At 43.3% G+C, this 20,249-nt stretch overlaps 1 protein-coding gene across 3 annotated transcripts in view; it reads left to right on the forward strand.

The window, feature by feature from the left end:
• The window catches only part of ADGRE5 (adhesion G protein-coupled receptor E5), a 367,255-nt gene that overhangs the window by 305,913 nt on the left and 41,093 nt on the right, over positions 1 to 20,249 (forward strand). For all 3 annotated transcript variants that reach the window (XM_066593215.1, XM_066593217.1, XM_066593216.1), the window contains exons 4-8: positions 4,313 to 4,372; positions 7,607 to 7,711; positions 9,241 to 9,399; positions 15,556 to 15,678; positions 18,243 to 18,359. In XM_066593215.1, coding sequence (XP_066449312.1) covers positions 4,313 to 4,372; positions 7,607 to 7,711; positions 9,241 to 9,399; positions 15,556 to 15,678; positions 18,243 to 18,359 — 564 coding nt within the window. The remainder of the gene's footprint in view (positions 1 to 4,312; positions 4,373 to 7,606; positions 7,712 to 9,240; positions 9,400 to 15,555; positions 15,679 to 18,242; positions 18,360 to 20,249) is intronic.

Here is a 20,249-nt window from a genome sequence, read left to right on the forward strand (position 1 = left end):
TTCCTGTAACAGGACAGGACAAGTAAAATGATGACGGAAATGTGAAGAGGGGCTAAAAGTACAAAACATGTCCCATGGTGGAGCAATGTCACTGTGGAGCCCCAGCTTCATGCGTGAGATGAGCCGTGACTAAGCCTTTCCTGGTTTTGTTAGAATTCTGAATAAATTGATGAAAATGCAGCCAGATGTTTCTCAGAATCACAATCAGAAATAATTATAAAAATTATTTTGCAGCCTTTCCTGTTTTCTATAAAGACCACATAGTATGTAAAGGCTCCCCGCAGACAGCGAAGAGCTGCGGCAGGAAATGCTGCTTACAATGTGGGCGAATGGCCAGATGGAGCCTTGGTTTGCTAAAAGTACCTATATGTGACTATTGGAGTCAGAGGCAAGAGTTTCAGTAACAAAATATGATTTTACACAGTAGAACTGGAAAGAAGCGGCTAAATCTCAGTCCTGCTTATGTGTCTTGTCCTCTAGATTTACTACCTGCAAGATAGGAGGCAAAATTACTTTTGGAGGGGTTTTTCAGGATTAGAAAAAATGGTCTGTTTTTTTTTTTTACATTTCATAAACCTGATTTTGCAGCTTAAGCCCATTCATATGAATGCTGAAATACGAGACCCTACACAGGAACCTCCAGAGCTCCAATGCAGAATCTAAAACAGTCCTCAACCCACTATGTTCCACTAATAATATTGGCTGGGGTCTTCTTATGTTAGAGAAGGGCCTTAGGATTTCCCCAAATGCTACCTCTGCCTCCAAAGAGTGCATGCACAGGTCAGAAGGATGGTAGCAAATGTCCTCATTGATGTGGAATGATGACACAACCTTTGGTTGGAAAGAGGGCACAGGATGGAGAGCCACATTGCCCTGGTGTGATGTGGAGGCTTGGCTCCGATATTTGTCAAATGAAGGTGACAGACACCAAAAATACCACCTTGTATGTCAAAAGTGCATCTAGGACAAAGTTTATGTCCCAAGGTGAATCTGGAGAACAAATGGGAGAAGGAATATTGGCAACTCCATGTATGAATCTGTGGATAGCCGGTATTTAAGCCAAAGGGCACTGGAAAAGGATGGACAGGGCTGATACCTGTCCTTTCAAGGATCTGAGGCCTAATCCCATGTTTAGACCTGCTTGGAGAAAATGAGGTAGTTCGGAAAGAGAAAAACACATGGGGTAAAAACTACACTGTTCACACAAGAGAAAGAAAGCTTTCCACACCAGTGGTTAACCTGAGAGGAGGAGCTTTCACCATAGTCTGGATGGCATGTTCAGTAAAACCCTGATCCCCCATGAATGCTGCTTCAACCACTATGGAGTTAAACAAAGCGTGGCTAAACTCTGGTAGAAGAGGGGTCCCTGCAAGAGAAAATTGTCTCAAAATGGAAGACACCACGGAGAGTCGATGAGTAGGTCAACTAGGTCCGTGTACCATGTGTCTTGAGGCAGATCTGGGCCCATGAGTACTACTGGAAGACTTTCCTGTTTGATCTTGAGAAAGTGATGAATGAGCTAGAATGGGAGAAATATGTAGGGAAACTTGAAGTCTGTCCACTGAATTACAAGAGCGTGCATTGCCCATGCTTGAGGATCCTTTGACTTTAACATTAAGGTTGCAATCTTGCAATTGATTCTGGAAGCCATCATGTCGACATCTGGAAGACCCCCTCTTTGGCACAGGTGTTGAAAGACATCAGGATGAAGTATTCATTCTCCCGGGTCGACTTTTTCTCTGTGGATTGCCAAGATTGCCGTAAGGTGTGTTAGGATTTTTTCTGCTTCCTCCATGACTATTGAGCTGTGGGTTCCGCCTTGATGATTTATGTATGCGACAGCCGACGAGTTGTCGTTTGGACACGGAATGGGAACCTTGACAGGTGTTGCACAAAGTGATGAAGCGACAGTAGCATGGCCTGAAGTTCCAACACATTTATTGGGAGTGGCATACCATGAAGAGATGACTTCCTGAACCCAGGTGTTAGAGACATGGGAAAACCAGATGCCTCAGAAGCGGGAAAGTCATCCCCCCACCCTGAGTGACTGGGGTGGGGGCCACCCTTCATGCAGAGGAGTTTGTGGAGGAGGGCTCGAGAGCCTGTGGACGGGGATGCCAGGGGATGGTCAGGGACAGAAGGAAAGTTTTTTCCTATAATCCTGGGTGGTTTTCTTGATATCCTCGGTACATGAACTGGAGCACTGAAAGGAACAAAATTGAGAGCACCTCTTCTGGGAAGATCTTGTTCAGCTAGATCTGTTCTGAAGAAGGTTGGAGCTTTTAACACCTGTGGCTTCCAAAATAATTTAATCTAGCCGAGCACCGAAAAGATGAGAACCTATAATGGGAAGTCCAGTTAAGGACCTTTTTAGACGCTGCATCAGCATCCCAGGATTTCAGCCACAAGGTCATTTGTATTGCTATGGAGGCTGCCGATGCGAGATTTCATTCTCTGGTCAGGACATCTTCAAATTCCTTGTGGGAAGTAAAGCCCTTAGGGAAACGTATTGGACATCTGCAAGAGACTTTTTCTGAAGCACTGAAGAATAAGGGGAGTTGACCGATGATAGCTGGGGAGCGAGACCGTAGGGGCTGTGAGGAAATAGAGTCACTTATGCAGGTTGCAGGAAGAGAAGAGCCTGGATAATTCTCCTTTTGTTGGGTCAAATGCTGAGAGTGAACTAGAGGGGGTACAGGAGAAAAGGGGATCAAAGTTACCCAAGGACTGGGAAGTTATTTCCTATCGTATGTTGTCAATTTTCTCTTTGAAATAAGCGTCTATATCTTCAACACCAAGCTCTGACACAGGGGGCTATACCTTAGAGCTGAGGAGAGAATGAAAAGTTTCAAACAGTTGTTTGGGGGGTTTTCGATAGTGAGGAGATGAGACCGGTGAAGTTGGCTTATTTGGTATGGTAAAAGGCAGAGTTGTATGTCCTGAACATGCATTTGTTCTGGAGGAAATCTGCAGACGTTTGTGATTTTCTCCTCATGTATTCAGCACACCTAGAGCACCGCCAAAAAGAAATGTATTGGGGGCATGAGCCAAGGTTGCTGCCATCTGCAATGGGAGGATGGGAGTGTTGGGGGGGCGCCGCTTCATCCATCATTATTATTGAGCCATAGAACAATAAAAACTAGAACCAAAAACAGGTGGCATGCTCACTGTCATTATAAAGTACAGCGCTGTAACAAACATAGGTGCTTCCTCCAGTTGTCTTTAAGCATAATAGTAGACAAAGGGAATCCGAGTAAGCAGAAGGCAGCTTCTAAGTAATTACTGCATTTCTTTGACAGGGTTTTCCCATTAACCCCTTAAGGCCGAAGCCTAGTTTGATACTTAAGGATATGGTGTTTTTTGGATTTTTGTATCTCTACTTTTTAGAAACCATAACTTTATTCCTCCATCAACAAAGCCAAAGGAGGGGTTGTTCATTGTGTGGTGAATAATTTATTGCATTACTTTTAGTTTTTGGTTTTTTTTAGATGTGGGGGGGCGGAGGACAGTGTATAAATGTACAATGTGGAAATTAGTGTGCAAAAATAGATGACCATAGATAACATAATCAACAATATAGAAATCCAAAGATCTCTATTAGAGAGCCATATATATGCTAAAACCGCTTAAGAACATGAATATAGCAACAACCACTGGTGCTGTGGTGCAATACACACATCCGCTGTAACCCCTCATGGTACTGTTGTATCTTGTCTCCCCCACAGGTAGGGGTGGAGACAAGGGTTGGGCACGATCAGTGACAGGCACGCCCCCAGATGTCGCCCCCAGTACTGAACGGCCTATATGTTATGTGAATGGAGAGGGGCGGGGGAGAGCAAGGACAGAAATCTCCTGCAGCCGCCCCGCTATGAAGCAACGATACCCGCTCCTGTGCAACAGCACGTGAGCGGGTACTTGCAGGGATGAGTGTCAGGCATCATTTGCCCGACATTCGTCCCGTCTAAAGGGGCCCTTAGATAGACTGAGATGTGCTTCCCAATTAAATATTACTCTGCATTACAAGCATTGCCAATACACATGGGGACATTCCCCCAAGGATAGTCTACCACATCTATAGATGAACAACAATACAAAAAACCTCAACAAAAGGGATAATGCATATGTGAAAGTAATCAACCAATATATGCCAGTAACCCATGCTTCTTGGGAGGGCTTCTGAAGGAACCACAACCAGTAGCGGTCCACGTGGGGTCTTGTGTTCCCCTCTCAAGAACCATGGGTTACTAGTCTATACTGTTGCTCTTTTAGGATTTGTGTGTTTTTATATGAGTAACACTTTGTTCTGTTACAGCTCTCAGCATATCAACGAGCCAGTCAAGCTTAAGCTGTCCCATCAGAACTCTACTTCCAAGTATGTATCAACGTTTGATAGTGTGAGATGCACTATACGGTGTAGTTAACGATATCTACACAGCAAATAATGTAATAAAACATGTAATAAATTCATTACTTGGCTTGCTGGAAAATTTGGGGTATATTTTGCAATCTGCAGGTTGCAGTTGTGGTAAACTGGAGGTCACGACGTGACCCCATTACCCTCAATCACTACACAACAATCTCTGGTCCCACAACTCCTATCATTGCCAAAGTTGCTGTGTAGCTCTAGCATTAGGTCGGCTCACACGGCCATAAGCGTAAAGCTCAGCTGGCTGGGACTCTGCATATGGCGGCGTAATTGTATTGCGCATGACCACGTACTCATGCATGCTGTCATGCGCAGTGCACCTGCTTTTTTAAATTTATATTTCCTGCTTGGTCATTTGGTGAGGGTGCGTATACACGCCGCCCACAGAGAACAACAGGTTCTATCTTCCTTATATATGCGGCAAAATAGAACATGCTGCATCCTTTTTTGCGCCTACTTATTATACAATTTCAACACCCTATTGTAAGCGTAACTGCATAAGGCAATGTAATTGATTGCCTGCAAGTTACCGCATATCACATGGGCGTAAAGTGTCCGCGTAATATGCAGTAAACATACGGTCATGTAAATTAGGCCTTAGGCCATTTTCACGCGGCCAAAAATATTGCCCAAGATTTATGCGTTGCAAGATGCACAGATCTCGCACAAATATGAACCCCATTCTTTTGAATGGCGTCATACACATGAGCGATGTTTTACCGCATCACGGTGCGAGGAAAAGTTTTGCATTTCCTGTCTTTGGGAGTTCCCTAGGAAGACCTTGCCCATTGTTTTCAATGGGGTCGAAAAAAACTTGCCGATCCTCCACTTCCCAAAAGTGATGGGAGGCGTGTTTGACAGAGAAACGCCTCGCATCCGCAGGGACATCACACGTTCACAAGCGCGATATCGTGCTTGCCCGTGTGAAACTAGTCTTAGGTTGGATTCACACGAACGTATATTGGCTCGGTTTTCATGCGGAGCCGATATACGTTGTCCTCGTGTGCAGGGGGGGAGGATGGAAGAGCCAGGAGCAGGACCTGAGCTCCCGCCCCCTCTCTGCCTCCTCTCCACCCCTCTGCACTATTTGCAATGGGGAGAGGCGGGACGGGGGCTGGGCTAATTCTCGGAACTTAGCCCCGCCCCATTCCGCCTCCTTTCATTGCAAATAGTGCAGAGGGGCAGAGAGGAGGCAGAGAGGGGGCGGAGCTCAGTTCCTGCTCCTGGCTCTTCCATTCTCCCCCCCCCCCCTGCACACGAGGACAACATATATCGGTTCGGCGTGAAAACCGAGCCGATATACGTTCGTGTGAATCCAGCCTTAGTGATACAAACAAATGGTATATTATTACAGAGGTGAACTGGAACACTAATTAGGAGCCAGACCTTCTCATCCAATCATCCAAGATCGGTGCCCAACCTCACAAATGCTCCGATCTTTTGGTTACACTCTAGTGGAAAGCCTTTCCAGCAGATTGGAAGCTGTTAAGCTGTAAATGGGCCCAACTTCTTATTAACCCTTTTAAGTACTGAGGCTATTTTGGCATAAAGGCCCACAGGAATATTTTTTTGTTTTCGTATTGGCTCATTCAGAGAGGTATAGCGTTTTACTTTTTTCATTAGAGGGGTTTTCCAGGCACAAACATTATTGATGACCTATCTTCAAGTTGATCAGCCGGTGTGCGCCACTGGGGAGCTGAGCGGGCACATGCTGTCAGCGCCCCTATACACAGGAGTTGGAGTGGAAGTTGCTGCTTTGACCCCTGTGTAGTGGCCGGTGCTTGTAATCAGAGACTCAGCTTCTATTTATTTCAATGAGAACCCAGCCTGCAATTACAAGCACCAGCCACTACACAGGCATCAGAGCAGCGGCCTCCGCTCCAACCTCTGTGTATAGTGGTGCTGACAGCATGCTCCCGCTCAGCTGATCAGCTGGGCTCCTGAACAGCAGACACCGGCAGATCAGCTATTGATGACCTACCCTGAGGATACCTCATCAATAGAGTATGTGTACCTGGGAAACTCCTCTAAGGCCTCCTGCACACAGCGGAATTTCCTGGAGAATTTCTGCCCGTGCCCATTGCCATAGGATTGTATTAGATAATGCAGTCCTCTGCAGACAGCCGCGATTTGACCACGTGAAAACTCGCGCGGTAAACAAATCGTGGCATGTCCTATTTCTGTGCGAGCCTCGAACTAGTGACATGCCGGCTCTGCTCTGTGCATGTGCCAGCTGGGCGGCAGCCGGCACATAGCTAAGCGGAGGAGACGCCAGGAGCAGGTGAGCCGTGGGGGTCACTGCAGAGGCACAGCTCACATCCCGCTGCGAGAATTCTCCAGCAGGATCCGACCCGGTTGTCTGCAGGAGCCCTAAGGCAGCTCTCTGAAGACTTGTTTTTTGCAAGGTGAATTCAATTTTTCAATAGCACCTTTGGAGTACATGAAACATATTGATTAACTCTTTCTGGAGGGGGGAGAGATTAAAAAAAAAATCTCAAAAATTCAACCATCGATTTGGATAATATCTTACTTCTATTTTATGCGTTGGTGTGATTTCTGTGATACCAAATATGCATAGTTTTTTATCTTTTATTATTTTTTCTACAATAATAGCACATTTCACTATAAAAAAAGTTTTTAATTCGCCGCATTCAAAGAGACATAACTTTGTAACATAATAATGTAATAATGTGATTGCTTGATCCATTTTGTAATACTTTAGTATACCAGAGTATTATTCTTTTTGTCTAGGTTTTGCACCTAATGTATTAGACTGTACTGAAGGCAGCTCTAGAGGCCTTCCTTAGGCTTCCAGTTGCTATGACAACACATCAGCACCCTGCATTTACAATTATGGGGGCAGATGGGGACAGAGGGAGCCCCCCTCCCATCTGTCAAACTACCTGGATGTTCTGGTCAGCATTATCCATGGCATCTAAGGATTTAATGGCCAGGAGTAGACTCATCGTCGATCCTAGCTATTACTGTGGGAGTCCGGCTGTGTTGGACTCCTGTGGTTATCCTGATCTGTTGACCGGGGTTAGAATATTTTCTCCATTTCATCTATAAAACCTATTATTAGTATATGTGACAGACACGTGTACCAGTGATAAAGCCACGAGGGGTTAAATGGGGAGGTTTCCAGTAAAAGCTGAACTGACTACTTTTATTATCCCTCAGATGAAACAAACTGCCATAATCGAATCTGTGGAGTAAACGAGACCTATGATAAATCATACCCCTGTATCCCAGGATATGGAGAAGACACACAAGGAGACTGTACAGGTAAGTGCTGTGTGTGTTTGTGGCAACAGCTACAATGGTGGACATTTATTAACCCCTTCCTGACCAGCCCCAAAAAACTAACGAGCTGGCAGCAAAATTGAGACTTTACTATCCTCCTTACGTTGCCATGAAATGATTTAATATCTACTGCGGTATTCAGATATCCATCACGAACATACAATGTGTGCCCACTAATTAATGCTGGGCAGACTGTGTATAAGTGGCTCTTGTCTTCCTTTGCCTCTTTTTTTCAAAAAATCTAGCAAAGTGTCCATATTGATAGCAAAGTGCCAAAATTAATAGTGGCAGAAAACCCACCTTATTAATAGTGCCAGCAGAGTGTCTTCATCAATTATTAATCCCAACGTAATGCCTTTCATAAATAGTGCCACCCAATAATAGTGTCATAAGAGTGACCCCAGTGACAGCCCAGCAGCAATTTACCTGACAATAACTAGCTTGTTAGAGTTCCTGATTCACCTAACAACCTCCTCGTACTCCTGGCCATTCCCACCTCTTTGTAAGTTATACTGGTAGTAATGAAGAAGCCATCCATCTTATTGTCTGGGCCAACTCATATTTCATATCCCTGTGACTCCCTTAACCTATTCCGCAGCAGCGTCAAGCGAAGGAGCAGCAGCACTCTGAAGACAAGAAGGTGGGAAGTACGTATATCGGGGCTCTATTACTACTGAGGCCGGTTTTAAGGAAGGTCACTATTACTACTGGGGCCACTGTGGGGGGTCACTATTACTACTGGGGCCACTCTGCATGTGGTAGCATACCTCAAGCTGACTCGGGGTATGTTTATATGTGGCATAAATGCTGCAGAATGTCCACAGCATTTCTGCATCCAAAAAATAGTCATAAGGAGGAGGTGAGGGGGAGCGTTGGATAGTATAAAATCGGTTACGGATAAGCGGCTGATTTCCAGTCTAAATCTGCACCAATGGTACAGATTTTGACTGTTTCTTGGATACAGAAATGCTGCAGAATTTGCTCCCTGTCTTTTTTTAAACAACCCCATTCTTTTTATAATGACGGAGGTAAAATCATACAGTGTGATAAGCCCCTCCCCTGACCACACCCCTTTGTCCCGCTTTGACCCTGGGAAAATCTGGTCACCTTATATTACTGCACATAAGACATCACCTAAAATCTATATACTGGTATCTACAGAAGCAAAGTGCAGGAAGACAGTATGAGATGTAAGGTTGTGTCTCCACATGCAAAAACTGCTTACGACTGAAGCCCTGCCACCCGCAGCAGCCAATGGCATCATCTTGTCAACATTATCGCAGGATTGTGAGGCTACTCGCTGCCATGACTATATGAGTTGCAGCCCCAAGGGTTTAATGCTGTGTGCAAACAGTCTAATATATCCATTTACTATTGATTGGCCATCATATACTGTATAATTAGTTCAAAGCCCATTAGAGCGCAGGGACCATACTGTCTAATTTATAATATACTGGGGCAAACTAATGACACTCACGGGTTTGTTTTCTCTTCTTTCTCTTGTTTTTCAGATATAGTCGAGTGCAGCACGAGCACAGATGCTTGTGGGGCTCACACTGGCTGTAAAAACACGGTGGGTGGATATCGCTGTAAATGTAATAATGGCTACCAGAAAGACAATCAGACAGAATTCTGTCCTTCCAATGACAAGAAGAAGAACGTGTGTACAGGTCAGTAATGTGCGGCAAAAGCAACAAAGAGCTACATATGGGACGTAAATATATGTTACCCTCCATATTCCATTCATTACTGCAGTCAGATTCGTGTTTGCACTCCTGTAACTGTACACGGCCAGTGAGAGAAGTGGCTCAAATCTTGAGTGTTGACTGTTCCGGACTGGGCTATGATCTCTGCCCTTTCTCATTTGCAGGTTTCATATGTGATATGTACATTCCTCTAGATTCTAATACTTGTCATAAATCTCATATCAAGTATTAATCCCATATCACATATTAGTTTAGAGATGTTATTATCAAAATACTAACAACCACCTGTCCGTGAGTGAGTGAATGTGTGAGTTAAGGCCCATTTACACGTAGCGATAATCGCTCAAAGATCGCTCAAACGACAGTTTGAGTGACAGCTTTGAGCGATCATTTTGCATAAACTATTAAGTAGCTTCTCAGCTACCTAAGAGCAATTAAGTAGCCAAATGAAGCCTTTGCTGAATGCAGTTATTAGCGTGATGGCTATTATCTGCATTCGGATTCTTTGTTCTCCATGGGAAAGCAATGCTATCAGCACTCCCAGTAGAGAACTGCTGATGAGACTGACTGATGATTTTTAGGTTGGATTGAATTTAACGATCAGCTAGTAGTGCACGATGGGCACACATTTGGATGCAACGATTATTGCTAAAACGATCGCCTTTTAGCGATTTTTTATTTTATTTTTAAAGTGATCGTTTCATGTAAATGGGCCTTTACATGTGAAGATGCCACGTCATGGGATCAGTCATCGGGTCTCTGAGCTCTGACCCTGATCACATGACGGTGACATCATCACAGTCCTCCACTTTATTAAAAACCTGTAAAGCAGCCATGTGCTTACAGCACCTGTGATGATGTAACTGTCATGTGATCAGTCACCTGTGTGGGGGGAGTCCTGGATCACATGACCAGGGGGTAATTTGTGTTTGCAGTGCTGGTTGTGATCCCTGTTGTATGAAATGAAAAATGTATGTAGCAGTGCTGTGTGTGACGTGCATGTAGCAGAGCTGTATGCCGCATTGCGCCACCAGAAACAAGTGCTATAATTTCCTAATAATTAGTAGTCATATGTTAATCTATGTGTTTCAATGTTTTATATATGAAGATATGTCAATTATATGATATATTAGAGGCTGCAACGATCCCTCCGACATAGTGTATGCAATCTTTTGTCAGCAAGGCTGCCTTCACACTTACGATTAAATTGCACGATGCGAGAGTGAGTGAAAACAAAGTTATGAAAGCGTTTTGCTGCTTTTTCTAGCCCATGTTTCCCTATGGAGCCTCCTCTTTATCACATCACAATGCACCCTCCATCATCTAAGGATGTACAGGGTGGAGCGCGGTAATTTGCTAATTTGGGAGTGAAATAAAAAAATAATGAACTTGTAAAAACTTTATTTTTGGTATTCTGGCAATCTCAGCGTCAATATTGTTCCTTAGGTCTTCCAGGGTGTTGCTTTTTTGAGTTGCAGGTTGTGGCAGCGCTGTTGGTCGAAGAGAGGGGAGAGTGGGCGTTGCTTATAGTGGCTGACGGGAAGTTTGTCTGCAGCTGCTTTTCAGTTGCCATCATGCAGTGGACACGTGAGGAGCGTTCATTTTGTGTTGAAGCGTATTTTTCAAATAACCACTCGATCATTGCAATGCAACGTATGCAGCAGTGTGTGGATAGCGAAGGTCAACATTTGCCAGATACAATATTTAAAACCAAATAATTTGTAAATTCCACTACTGTTCAATGTAAATAAAATATAAAATAAAGTTTTTACAAGTTCATTATTTTTTTATTTCACTCCCAAATTAGCAAATTACTGCGCTCCACCCTGTACCAGACGGGGTATGCATGACTTGGTTTTCATTTTCTCCAGCAACCTTCGAACACTTCTGTCACTAACACTGGGTTCTCCTGACAGATGATTACTGGATTTTTGAGGGTTTCGTAACGACAATATTGATAATTCAGCAGCCTTTTCTTCTGTAGTCGCTGAAACTCGTCTTCCTGATCTTTGCCATCATGCACGCTGCTGTTTGCCTCAGATTTTTTGAATGGACTTGTGATGTTAGGACTCTGCATGAGTCATACGCCCAATTCTTCATCCGTTTATACTATACTACTTACAAAAGGGCATTACATGTGACAGACCCCGTATATTAAACCCTAAACGTCGGACCCCTTCTGGCCCATCGCCCCTTCTGCCTGCTCTCTGCTGGTTACTCTTGTTCTACAGTGGTTATGGGAATGCTATAACTGAATGCTGGCAGAAACAACAAGAGAATGCGGCACCAACGAGCTTCCGGCTGGATTAATACAACTCATTTAACTCATTACTAATATTGCTAAAAAAAAAAAACCCTGAAAAAGTTAATTCTGATTTACTGCATATTTACGTCAGTGTTAAATTGGAAGCCTCAGCTCACTTTCCGAGGAGGCGCCACATACATCACATAAGATGTAGCAGGAAGGAGAAGCCATTGCAATGTTTTCTCCTTGAAGGCAAACTACATTTATAAAGTTATTTTCTATTGAGGTGAAGTTACCTTATTCCTGGCTGATGTAGATGAGTGCAGGAATCCCCGGTATGGGACCTTTCATGGCACGGAACTAGGATGTGTGGATATTACTGCATCACAATGCTGTCTCTATGGGGCACCACAACAGTAAAAATCTGCATCTTTATTTTTAAAACTTCAAAATTAAATTTTGCAGCGGAGAAGCTTTCTGCTGTGGATTTAACCCTTTAACAATTACCCATATGTCTTTTGACAGTGGCTACTAAAGGGCTTTATTCTGATACCCGGTCATTTTACAGTACCACATCAGAATAAAGTTGCGGTCCGGAGAGTGTAATGGCTTCCTATTTTCAGAGATCTGCATGCCCCTGGTGGCACGGATCGATGTGACACACATATTACAGTGATCCATGTCATTTGTTTAGTACATACAGCACAGGATTAGTATTTACTTCCCTCCCCTTACCAAGTAGTTTTGTGAGAGAAGAAAGATATAGAGCTACCGATCGTGTGCTGTAGAGAGAGGGAACGCGTTAAAGAAAGTACTCCCCCCCTTTTCACACCCTTATCGCCCTCTTCATCCACAAAGTGAAGAACACCCCTGTTAACTTTTTTCCTCTTAAATTTTTGTTGTTTGGTAAGTCGTAACACAGTTTCTTCCATTTAACAAATAATTCCTAAGTCCCCTCAGATGACCCCGCCTATGATCGATTCAACAAATTGAGGCCCCTAATCTCTCTGATAAAATGTATATCCCTGAAGAAAATATGTCAGTTGACGAGTCCCTAATGATCTTCAAGGGCCGGCTTTCCTCCTAGCAGTTCATCCCATCCAAACATGCCGGGTTTAGCGTCAAATTATATAAGGTGTGTGAGATCACAACATGCTTTACCTGTGACTTTTTTTTTTATATATGAAGGCAGGGACTGCTACCTTAATCCCCCAAATTGCCAAATCAATATTGGCATCAATGGAAAAATTGTTTGGGAGGTAAGTTAGGTAACAGTACAGTGTGTATACATACAACTACTATACTAGTGTCCTACTATTCAAGTCCCTCCATGATGCAATAGAGGGGCCTGCTGGACAGTAAGAAAAAACAGAACGCAATTCCCACAACCCCTTGCGCCCAGGAGCGTGGAAATGAGGGCGTTGTAAGCGCCTACAAGTGACCCACTGCTTGCAGTCAAGTGGCATGACAAAAAACTCCTCTTCATGCTCTGGACTGTGGATGCAGACACCTTAGTAGCAGTAAGGGAGAAGGGGGACTGCCACGGACAAAAGAAAGCCTGTCTGCTTCACAGAATATAATAAATTTATGGGGGTGTAGACCTCTCTGACCAGATGCTTCAACCATACCTGGTAAAGCAAAAGACCAGGCCCTGGTACAAAAAGATAGCGCTCTATTCAGATCGCTACCTATAATGGCTACATGCTCTACAAAAAGTCCCAGGGAACACTCACTTTCCTGCAGTTCCAGGAGCAGCTTGTTGAGCGCCTTTTGTGTGAGACCAATGCAGCTCAGCAAGCTTACGAGTCTGAGAGGGACCAAGGTTCACAGAGCGACACTTTTTACACCCCATCCCTGCCACTGAGGTCAATATAAAAACCCTCAGAAAAAGTGTTGGGTTTGCAGCAACCATGGGAAGAAGAGGGGTACCCGGTTTAATTGCCCCATGTGCCCATCCCAACCAATTACCCCTATCATGGATGAGAAAGGGGAGACCCCGACAGATCCCACCTCTATCACCACTTTGTCACTGTTCGACTATTCCAAGCGCCTCACCGCTATGACCACATGTCATGGCCGAGTCTCGATCAATCACTGTAGCGGGATTGCAAGCTTAGAGTCGTTGGAATACAGGCTGATTTGTCCCCAGCTTTCCCGGGCTTGTGCACGCATGCGAATCTTAAGCTCAAATCACTACCTGATCCAGTCTAACGCACTCCAGCACTATGGCTCGTTTTTAAAGGTACAAGACTTAACTAATAAATTGAAGATTTATTCTAGAAAAAGACTAGCAGTGCAAATATAAATAAATAAATATATATATATACATAGAATATGCAAAAAGGCTGTTACACGGGAGCATAAAGATATACAGGTATACACAACAAGACAGTATTTTAAACTAAACAGGAAGAAAATTTTAAAAAAGATATCCCGGTAGGATATCAGTTGAATTCCTGGACCGTGTAGAGTCACTGAAGCAATGGGAGCAGCCTTACGCCAAGGCATATCTCTGAAGTCTGACAACAGTGGTCTGTGGAGCCCCGAATTATAAAGGGTCACTCAGAGCACACCTTCCCCCACCCCTTCTGTTGTCATTCAGGAGGTTTGGTGTGTAGCTATGCAACCCTTGTGGAAAAATAATAATTCCCCATATCTTTGCAGAAGATCCTCTGATTGTGCATTTGTGCCTGGCATATTTCCGGTCATGATTTCATTAAAAAAAAAAAAAAGTAGCAGTGATATGCTTCAGAGCTATTTTTATTTTTTGGTCTTTACTTCAATCTTTATAATCACAGAAAAATCATATCAATTTTTTTTTTATAAACTGTGATTTCAAAAACAAAAAAAACTACTAAATGGAAAAACAAGCTCAGTCTTAACACCAGAACCACATCTCAATTTCAAAGGAAGTCCACATTTCCCATTTCTTACATAATATGCAGAGGATAAGCCACTCCAGGGTTCTCTCTTTTGGTTACTTCATCTGCATGAAATTCACATGTGATTTTGTGGTGGATTTGGTGCAAATTTAGCTGCAGGATTTCACTCATTACATTGAAATGGATAAAATCTGCAGTGAATTTTCCCCAAAACATAGAGCTTCCTGTAGAGTTGAAGATCTGGAATGCGACTCAAATCTACAGCGCAGTTTCTTCCGGTGTTAGTAAATAGAGTTGGTTAAACATTGTACTGTACGCTGTTGTGGAATGTTTGTGCTAACTAATTCTATCTGCTGCTGAAGGTCACCTTCATCCAATATCAGTGTTTTGTATCACAAGTTATTTTTTAGCAAGGCGGCATCATCACCCGGGGACGCCAACCATCCAGGAGTCCTGGGATGGTCCACAGAAGTAGGGACATTTTATCAATGTCCGTGAAAAAGAAGAAACATTTAAGTGTTGTGATTTAGGGCTCAGTTACTGCAGATAGCAGACGGCCGTACATGAAGACGGACGTCTTTCTGCAGCACCAGAGGAAAGAACATGTGACCGGCTCCATTGCCGGTCATGTGTTCTTTCATCAGCGCTGGAGAGAGACGTCCGTCTTCAGGTACGGCCGTCTTCTAACTGTCAGTCACGTGGGCACATTGGCACTGGTGTACGGGTGCCGATGCGCCCATGTGACTGAGCCCTCAAGCTGAAGGAGCTTGTCCAGGTTTTTGTTTTTGTAGGTCTTATTCCCAGTGGATGCTGCTAATGTCTTCATATCAGTATTGTGGGTTGTAGACATTTATCACTGCTCTTTGTCATTTATTATGGTTTTCCAATTTGCACATCAAAACTAGTAGCGGTCAGTTACAGTATGTTGTTGATAAATCGTCTAGAAACACAGAACTAGTTAGGTTGACGACCCTGATATTACCTTCTTCACAGATATAGATGAATGCAGTGATGATCCGGGTATCTGTGGTTCTAACCAGATCTGCCGCAACACACCAGGCTCATATTACTGTACTTGTGCTGCGGGATACAAAAACATTTCCAACACATGTATAGGTGAGTACAACGTTATATATCCAGGTGGTTTTTTCTCTTTCTTTGGCCACTTTCAGTTAAGTTTAATACGGATGCATTTTTGTGCCCGTACAACATATGAGTGTTTTTGGTCAGCCGCAGGTCTACTGACTTAGGCTACTCTCACACATGGCGTAAGTAAAATGGCGCAATTTTGATCACAGCATTTTAACAGAATTTTTATCGGTATTTTCGAACGCAGGTTACTGAGTTTGACAACGCTTTTTAATGCATTTCATCACTGTGATGGGTGGTGAGGTGCGTTAAAAAATGTGAATAAGCGGCAAAATAGAGCAGGCAGAGGTAGAAAATCGCAGCGTTATAAAATGCCACGTTCAAGCGTGGGTCTGCAAGACCCCATTAGGAAAAATGGGAGCCTTGTAGCGCGATTACCGTGGCATTCAAAACACCACGGTAAAAAGGGCATGTGTGAGAGTGGCCTAACTCCTTATCCTGGGGATAGGGGATCATCTCTTTTCATTAACACTAGGTAGGTATGAATCAAGACTTCATGCATGACTTCATGTCAGCGTAACATACATGTATCTCACTCGTATGATAACTGCAGTTTCTAATGTCTCCAGTAAGTAAAGATGTCTTTCTGTGTTTTCCTAAAAAAACCTTTATTATTCTTTGCCACAAAGAGAGTAACACGGGTGGCTGTTATACCGCTAGGAGAATTATTAAATGTTAATAACGCCTGTCTATTAGGGTCACTTGGGGTTACCTTGTGTTCCTCCTTGTATTAAAGTTATTCTGTTGCCTTTTACCTTATAATCTGTGCAGTGATACACAACAACCTTGTCATAATGACATATAACAGGTTTGTTGACTACTAGGATAACAATTCATCACTGTACATTACAAATTATATATAAAACAATATAAAATTAGCATATTTCGATATGTAGAAATAAACAAATATGCAATCTATATGCTAAAATGATATACAACTGCAAAATGGTAGAACAACCCAGAATTAAATACCTTTTTCCTACCCAGTTCGCCTTGTACATACACACGGCTTGTCATATAACAATATATGGGATAACAAGACTATAAAAGCGGAAAATAACCCGCATGCATTGGTCCCAACACCTCCTAAGGCCGCCTGCAGACGGCCGGGTCGGATCTGGCAGCGAGAATTCTCGCCGCGGGACCCGACTCGAGCGCCTACAGAGAGCAGCACGTACTCACCCGCGCCCCACAGCTCTGGATCTTTCATGTGGCAGCTGCCGGGCAGCCGGCGCATGCGCAGACCGGAGCCGGCGGCGGGTGAGTAACGTTTCTCAGAAATAGAGTATGCCGCGGTTTGTTTGCTGCGCGAGATTTCGCCAAACCGCGGCCATCTGCATAGGATTGTGTTTGTTAACGCAATCCTATGCAGGCTTCCAGCGGCGGGAAACCCCGCCGCGGAATTTCCACCCGTCTGCAGGCGGCCTAACAGTCTGGTCAGAATGGGCCAGGTGGCGGCAATTTGTCAATATGACCCTCCAGCTTCTCACTATCCCAATAATGTCCCTCTCAGACTCTGGTAACGGGGTGAAATCTCTTCTCTGCATCGTAGAGGCATCTCATGGTCAACAAGCTCCACACAAGCGGAAGAAGAGGTCACTACACACAAGGAGCCTCCGAGAGCCTCTTATAGGCCAAGGGGGGAACCACTTTTAGGGCCTCCGATGAGAAGACCGTTCATCTAATCCCACCAAAACGCTGATCACTTGTATATCTGCCTGAGATGGAACTGCAGGACAAATTTTACAGCAAAATGACAACTTTTTACAAAAAGAGTGTATGCCGAAGAGAGGATAAGCCATTGCAGTGGGGTTTTTTAGGCTACTTTCACACACAGTGGGAAAAAATGCAGTGTGTTTCTGCAGCACAAATCTGGTGGATTTGGCGCAAATTTAGCTGCAGGATTTCACTCATTGAAATGGATAAAATCTGCAGTGAATTTTTCACAAAAACTAGAGCTTCCTGCAGAGTTGAAGATTGAAAACATGACTCAAATCTGCATTTTTTCCCCCGCTATTTAGTGAATATTGTTTGTTAAAAATCGTACTGTACTCTATTGCAGAATTTTTATGCGGAAAAGCCCAAACGAGCACACGGTGTGCACCAAGAAGGCAATTCTATCTGTATGCTGCTGACAGGTCACCTTTATCCAAAATCAGTGTTTTATATAAGTTATTTTTTAGCAAGGCGGCATCATCACTCGGGGCCGCCAACCATCCTGGAGTCCTGGGATGGTCCACAGAAGAAGAATGTTTTAGCAATGTTTGTAAGAAAGAAAAAAAGGGTCTGTGACTATGTTTTAAACTGAAGGAGTTTATACAGATTATGGTTTTGTAGGTCTTATTCCCAGTGGATGCCGCTAATGTCTTCATATCAGTATTATGGGCTGTAGACATTTATCACTGCTCTTTGTCATTTATTAAGGTTTTCCAATCTGCACATCAACAATATTAGCGGTCAGTTATGTTGTTGCTAAACCGTCCTGAAACACAGAACTAGTTAGGTTGACGACCCTGATGTTATCTTCACAGATGAATGCAAAACTGGTGGGATTAAATGTGGTTCTAACCAGATCTGCCGCAACACACCAGGCTCATATTACTGTACTTGTACTGAGGGATACAAAAACATTTCCAACAGATGTGTAGGTGAGTACAACGTTATATTTCCATGTGTTTTTTTTGCTTTTTCTTTGGACACTTTCAGTCAAATTTAATACAGATGTATTTTTGTGCCCGTACATCAGATCAATGTCTTGGCCAGATCACAGGTCTACTGACCCGAACTCACAGCATCATTGATCCCTACGACACTATGAGTTCAGGTCAGTAGACTCATGGTCGGGCCAGGACACTTATCTGTAATATGGGCCCAAAAATGCCCATATTACGCTCACTTTATATGCCATTATATTCAATCTGATTGTCTTTAATTAGAAAATCTGATCTGTCATGATTGCATCACAATGACTTAAGCCCAGTGATCCATGCAAGATGGTCCTTCAGTGCCATTTGTCTTCAGTATTGTGAATGTGCTCTTCTGTCCTCCGTAGCACACTGTAGTTGGTTATCTCCGTCAGTCCAATAGATTTTCAATGGAGTGGCAGTATCCATTACTTGACCAGTGCTCCAATCAAATTCTGCACTGCCCAACTCTGAGGAGGAGGAGGAATGGGGTACTGGGACCCCCATTGTAGTGATGAGTGGGGGTTCCAATGATGGTGCACCCAACGATCATAAATGTTCACCTATCCTGCAATCCGTTCACAGTCTAGAAAAACAGATTGAGAAGTCTTGTGGTTGGTCGGCAGGACTTCTCAATCTGTTTGGCCTCCCCAGTAGTAGAAGTCCACACCAAAATTATATATATATATTCTTCAATGTATACTTAAACCCTTAAGGATACGTCCTGTTTTGTCCTTTCATTTTTTTTTTCCATTTCCATATTAAGAGAACCATAACTTTTTTTTATTCTTCCATCAAGGTAAACGTAGGAGGGCTTGTTTTTTTAACAGGACGAGTTATAATTTTCAATAGCATTATTTATTATATTTTTTTATTATTACTAAATTTTTGGGCACCAATTTCTCTGTTAAAGGGGTTTTCCGAGTTAAATATTGGTGTCAGTGAACTGATGGGTCACGTTGAAAAAAAAAAAAAAGAGAATACTCGCCTCCCTGCTGGTGTGCTGCTTTCCCGTCACCGCTCCTGTCCTCCAGTGCCTTGTTCACATTGTCTGCAGCGGTCAGGTCAGTTGTTTACCAACATGACCCCTGCAGCCGATAGAAGACTCAACAGGGATGTCATCAGTGACATCCCATAAATCTGCCATTTGGCTTCTGCATTAGAAACCCACATGACATGTTTACAGGACGTCACCAGGACAGAAAACCTGCTGACATCACCGGCCAGATTCCAGAAAGCTGAAGAGGCGTTATGATGTATATACTTATTATATATAGTTTTGGGCACAGGGAACTTGAGAATCACGCTCTCGTGATTTGTGCAGGTCCCAGCTATCGAACCACCACCAATCAGATACTTACTTACTTCTGTGGATAAGGGATACATTTTTTATTTTTTTTGTTGAGCATTAAGTATGGCTTGTGGCCTCTCGAGTAGATATGAATTAAGACTTCATGCATACCTTCATGTCTGTGTAAAATACATGTATCTCACTCGTAAGATAACTGCAGTTTTTAATCTCTCCAGTAAACCTGGCTCTATAATGACATATAACAGTTTTGTTGACTACTAGTATAACAATACATCACAGTATATTACAAATGATATATAACCGCAATATAAAATCAGTATATTTTGATAAATAGAAATAAACAAATATGAAATCCATATGCTAAAATGATATACAATTGCAATATGGTAAAGCACCCCGTGGTAAATACTTTTTTCTCACCAACCTAATGTATAAACCTGGCACACTACCTCTCCCTATAGCTATGGGGAATCTAACAGCATATGGGATAACAGGACTATAAAAGGGAAGAATGATGGGTGTAGGTTATGAATTAGTGCAAA

This window comes from Eleutherodactylus coqui, chromosome 2 (genome assembly GCF_035609145.1).
Source record: "Eleutherodactylus coqui strain aEleCoq1 chromosome 2, aEleCoq1.hap1, whole genome shotgun sequence".
NCBI lineage: Eukaryota > Metazoa > Chordata > Amphibia > Anura > Eleutherodactylidae > Eleutherodactylus > Eleutherodactylus coqui.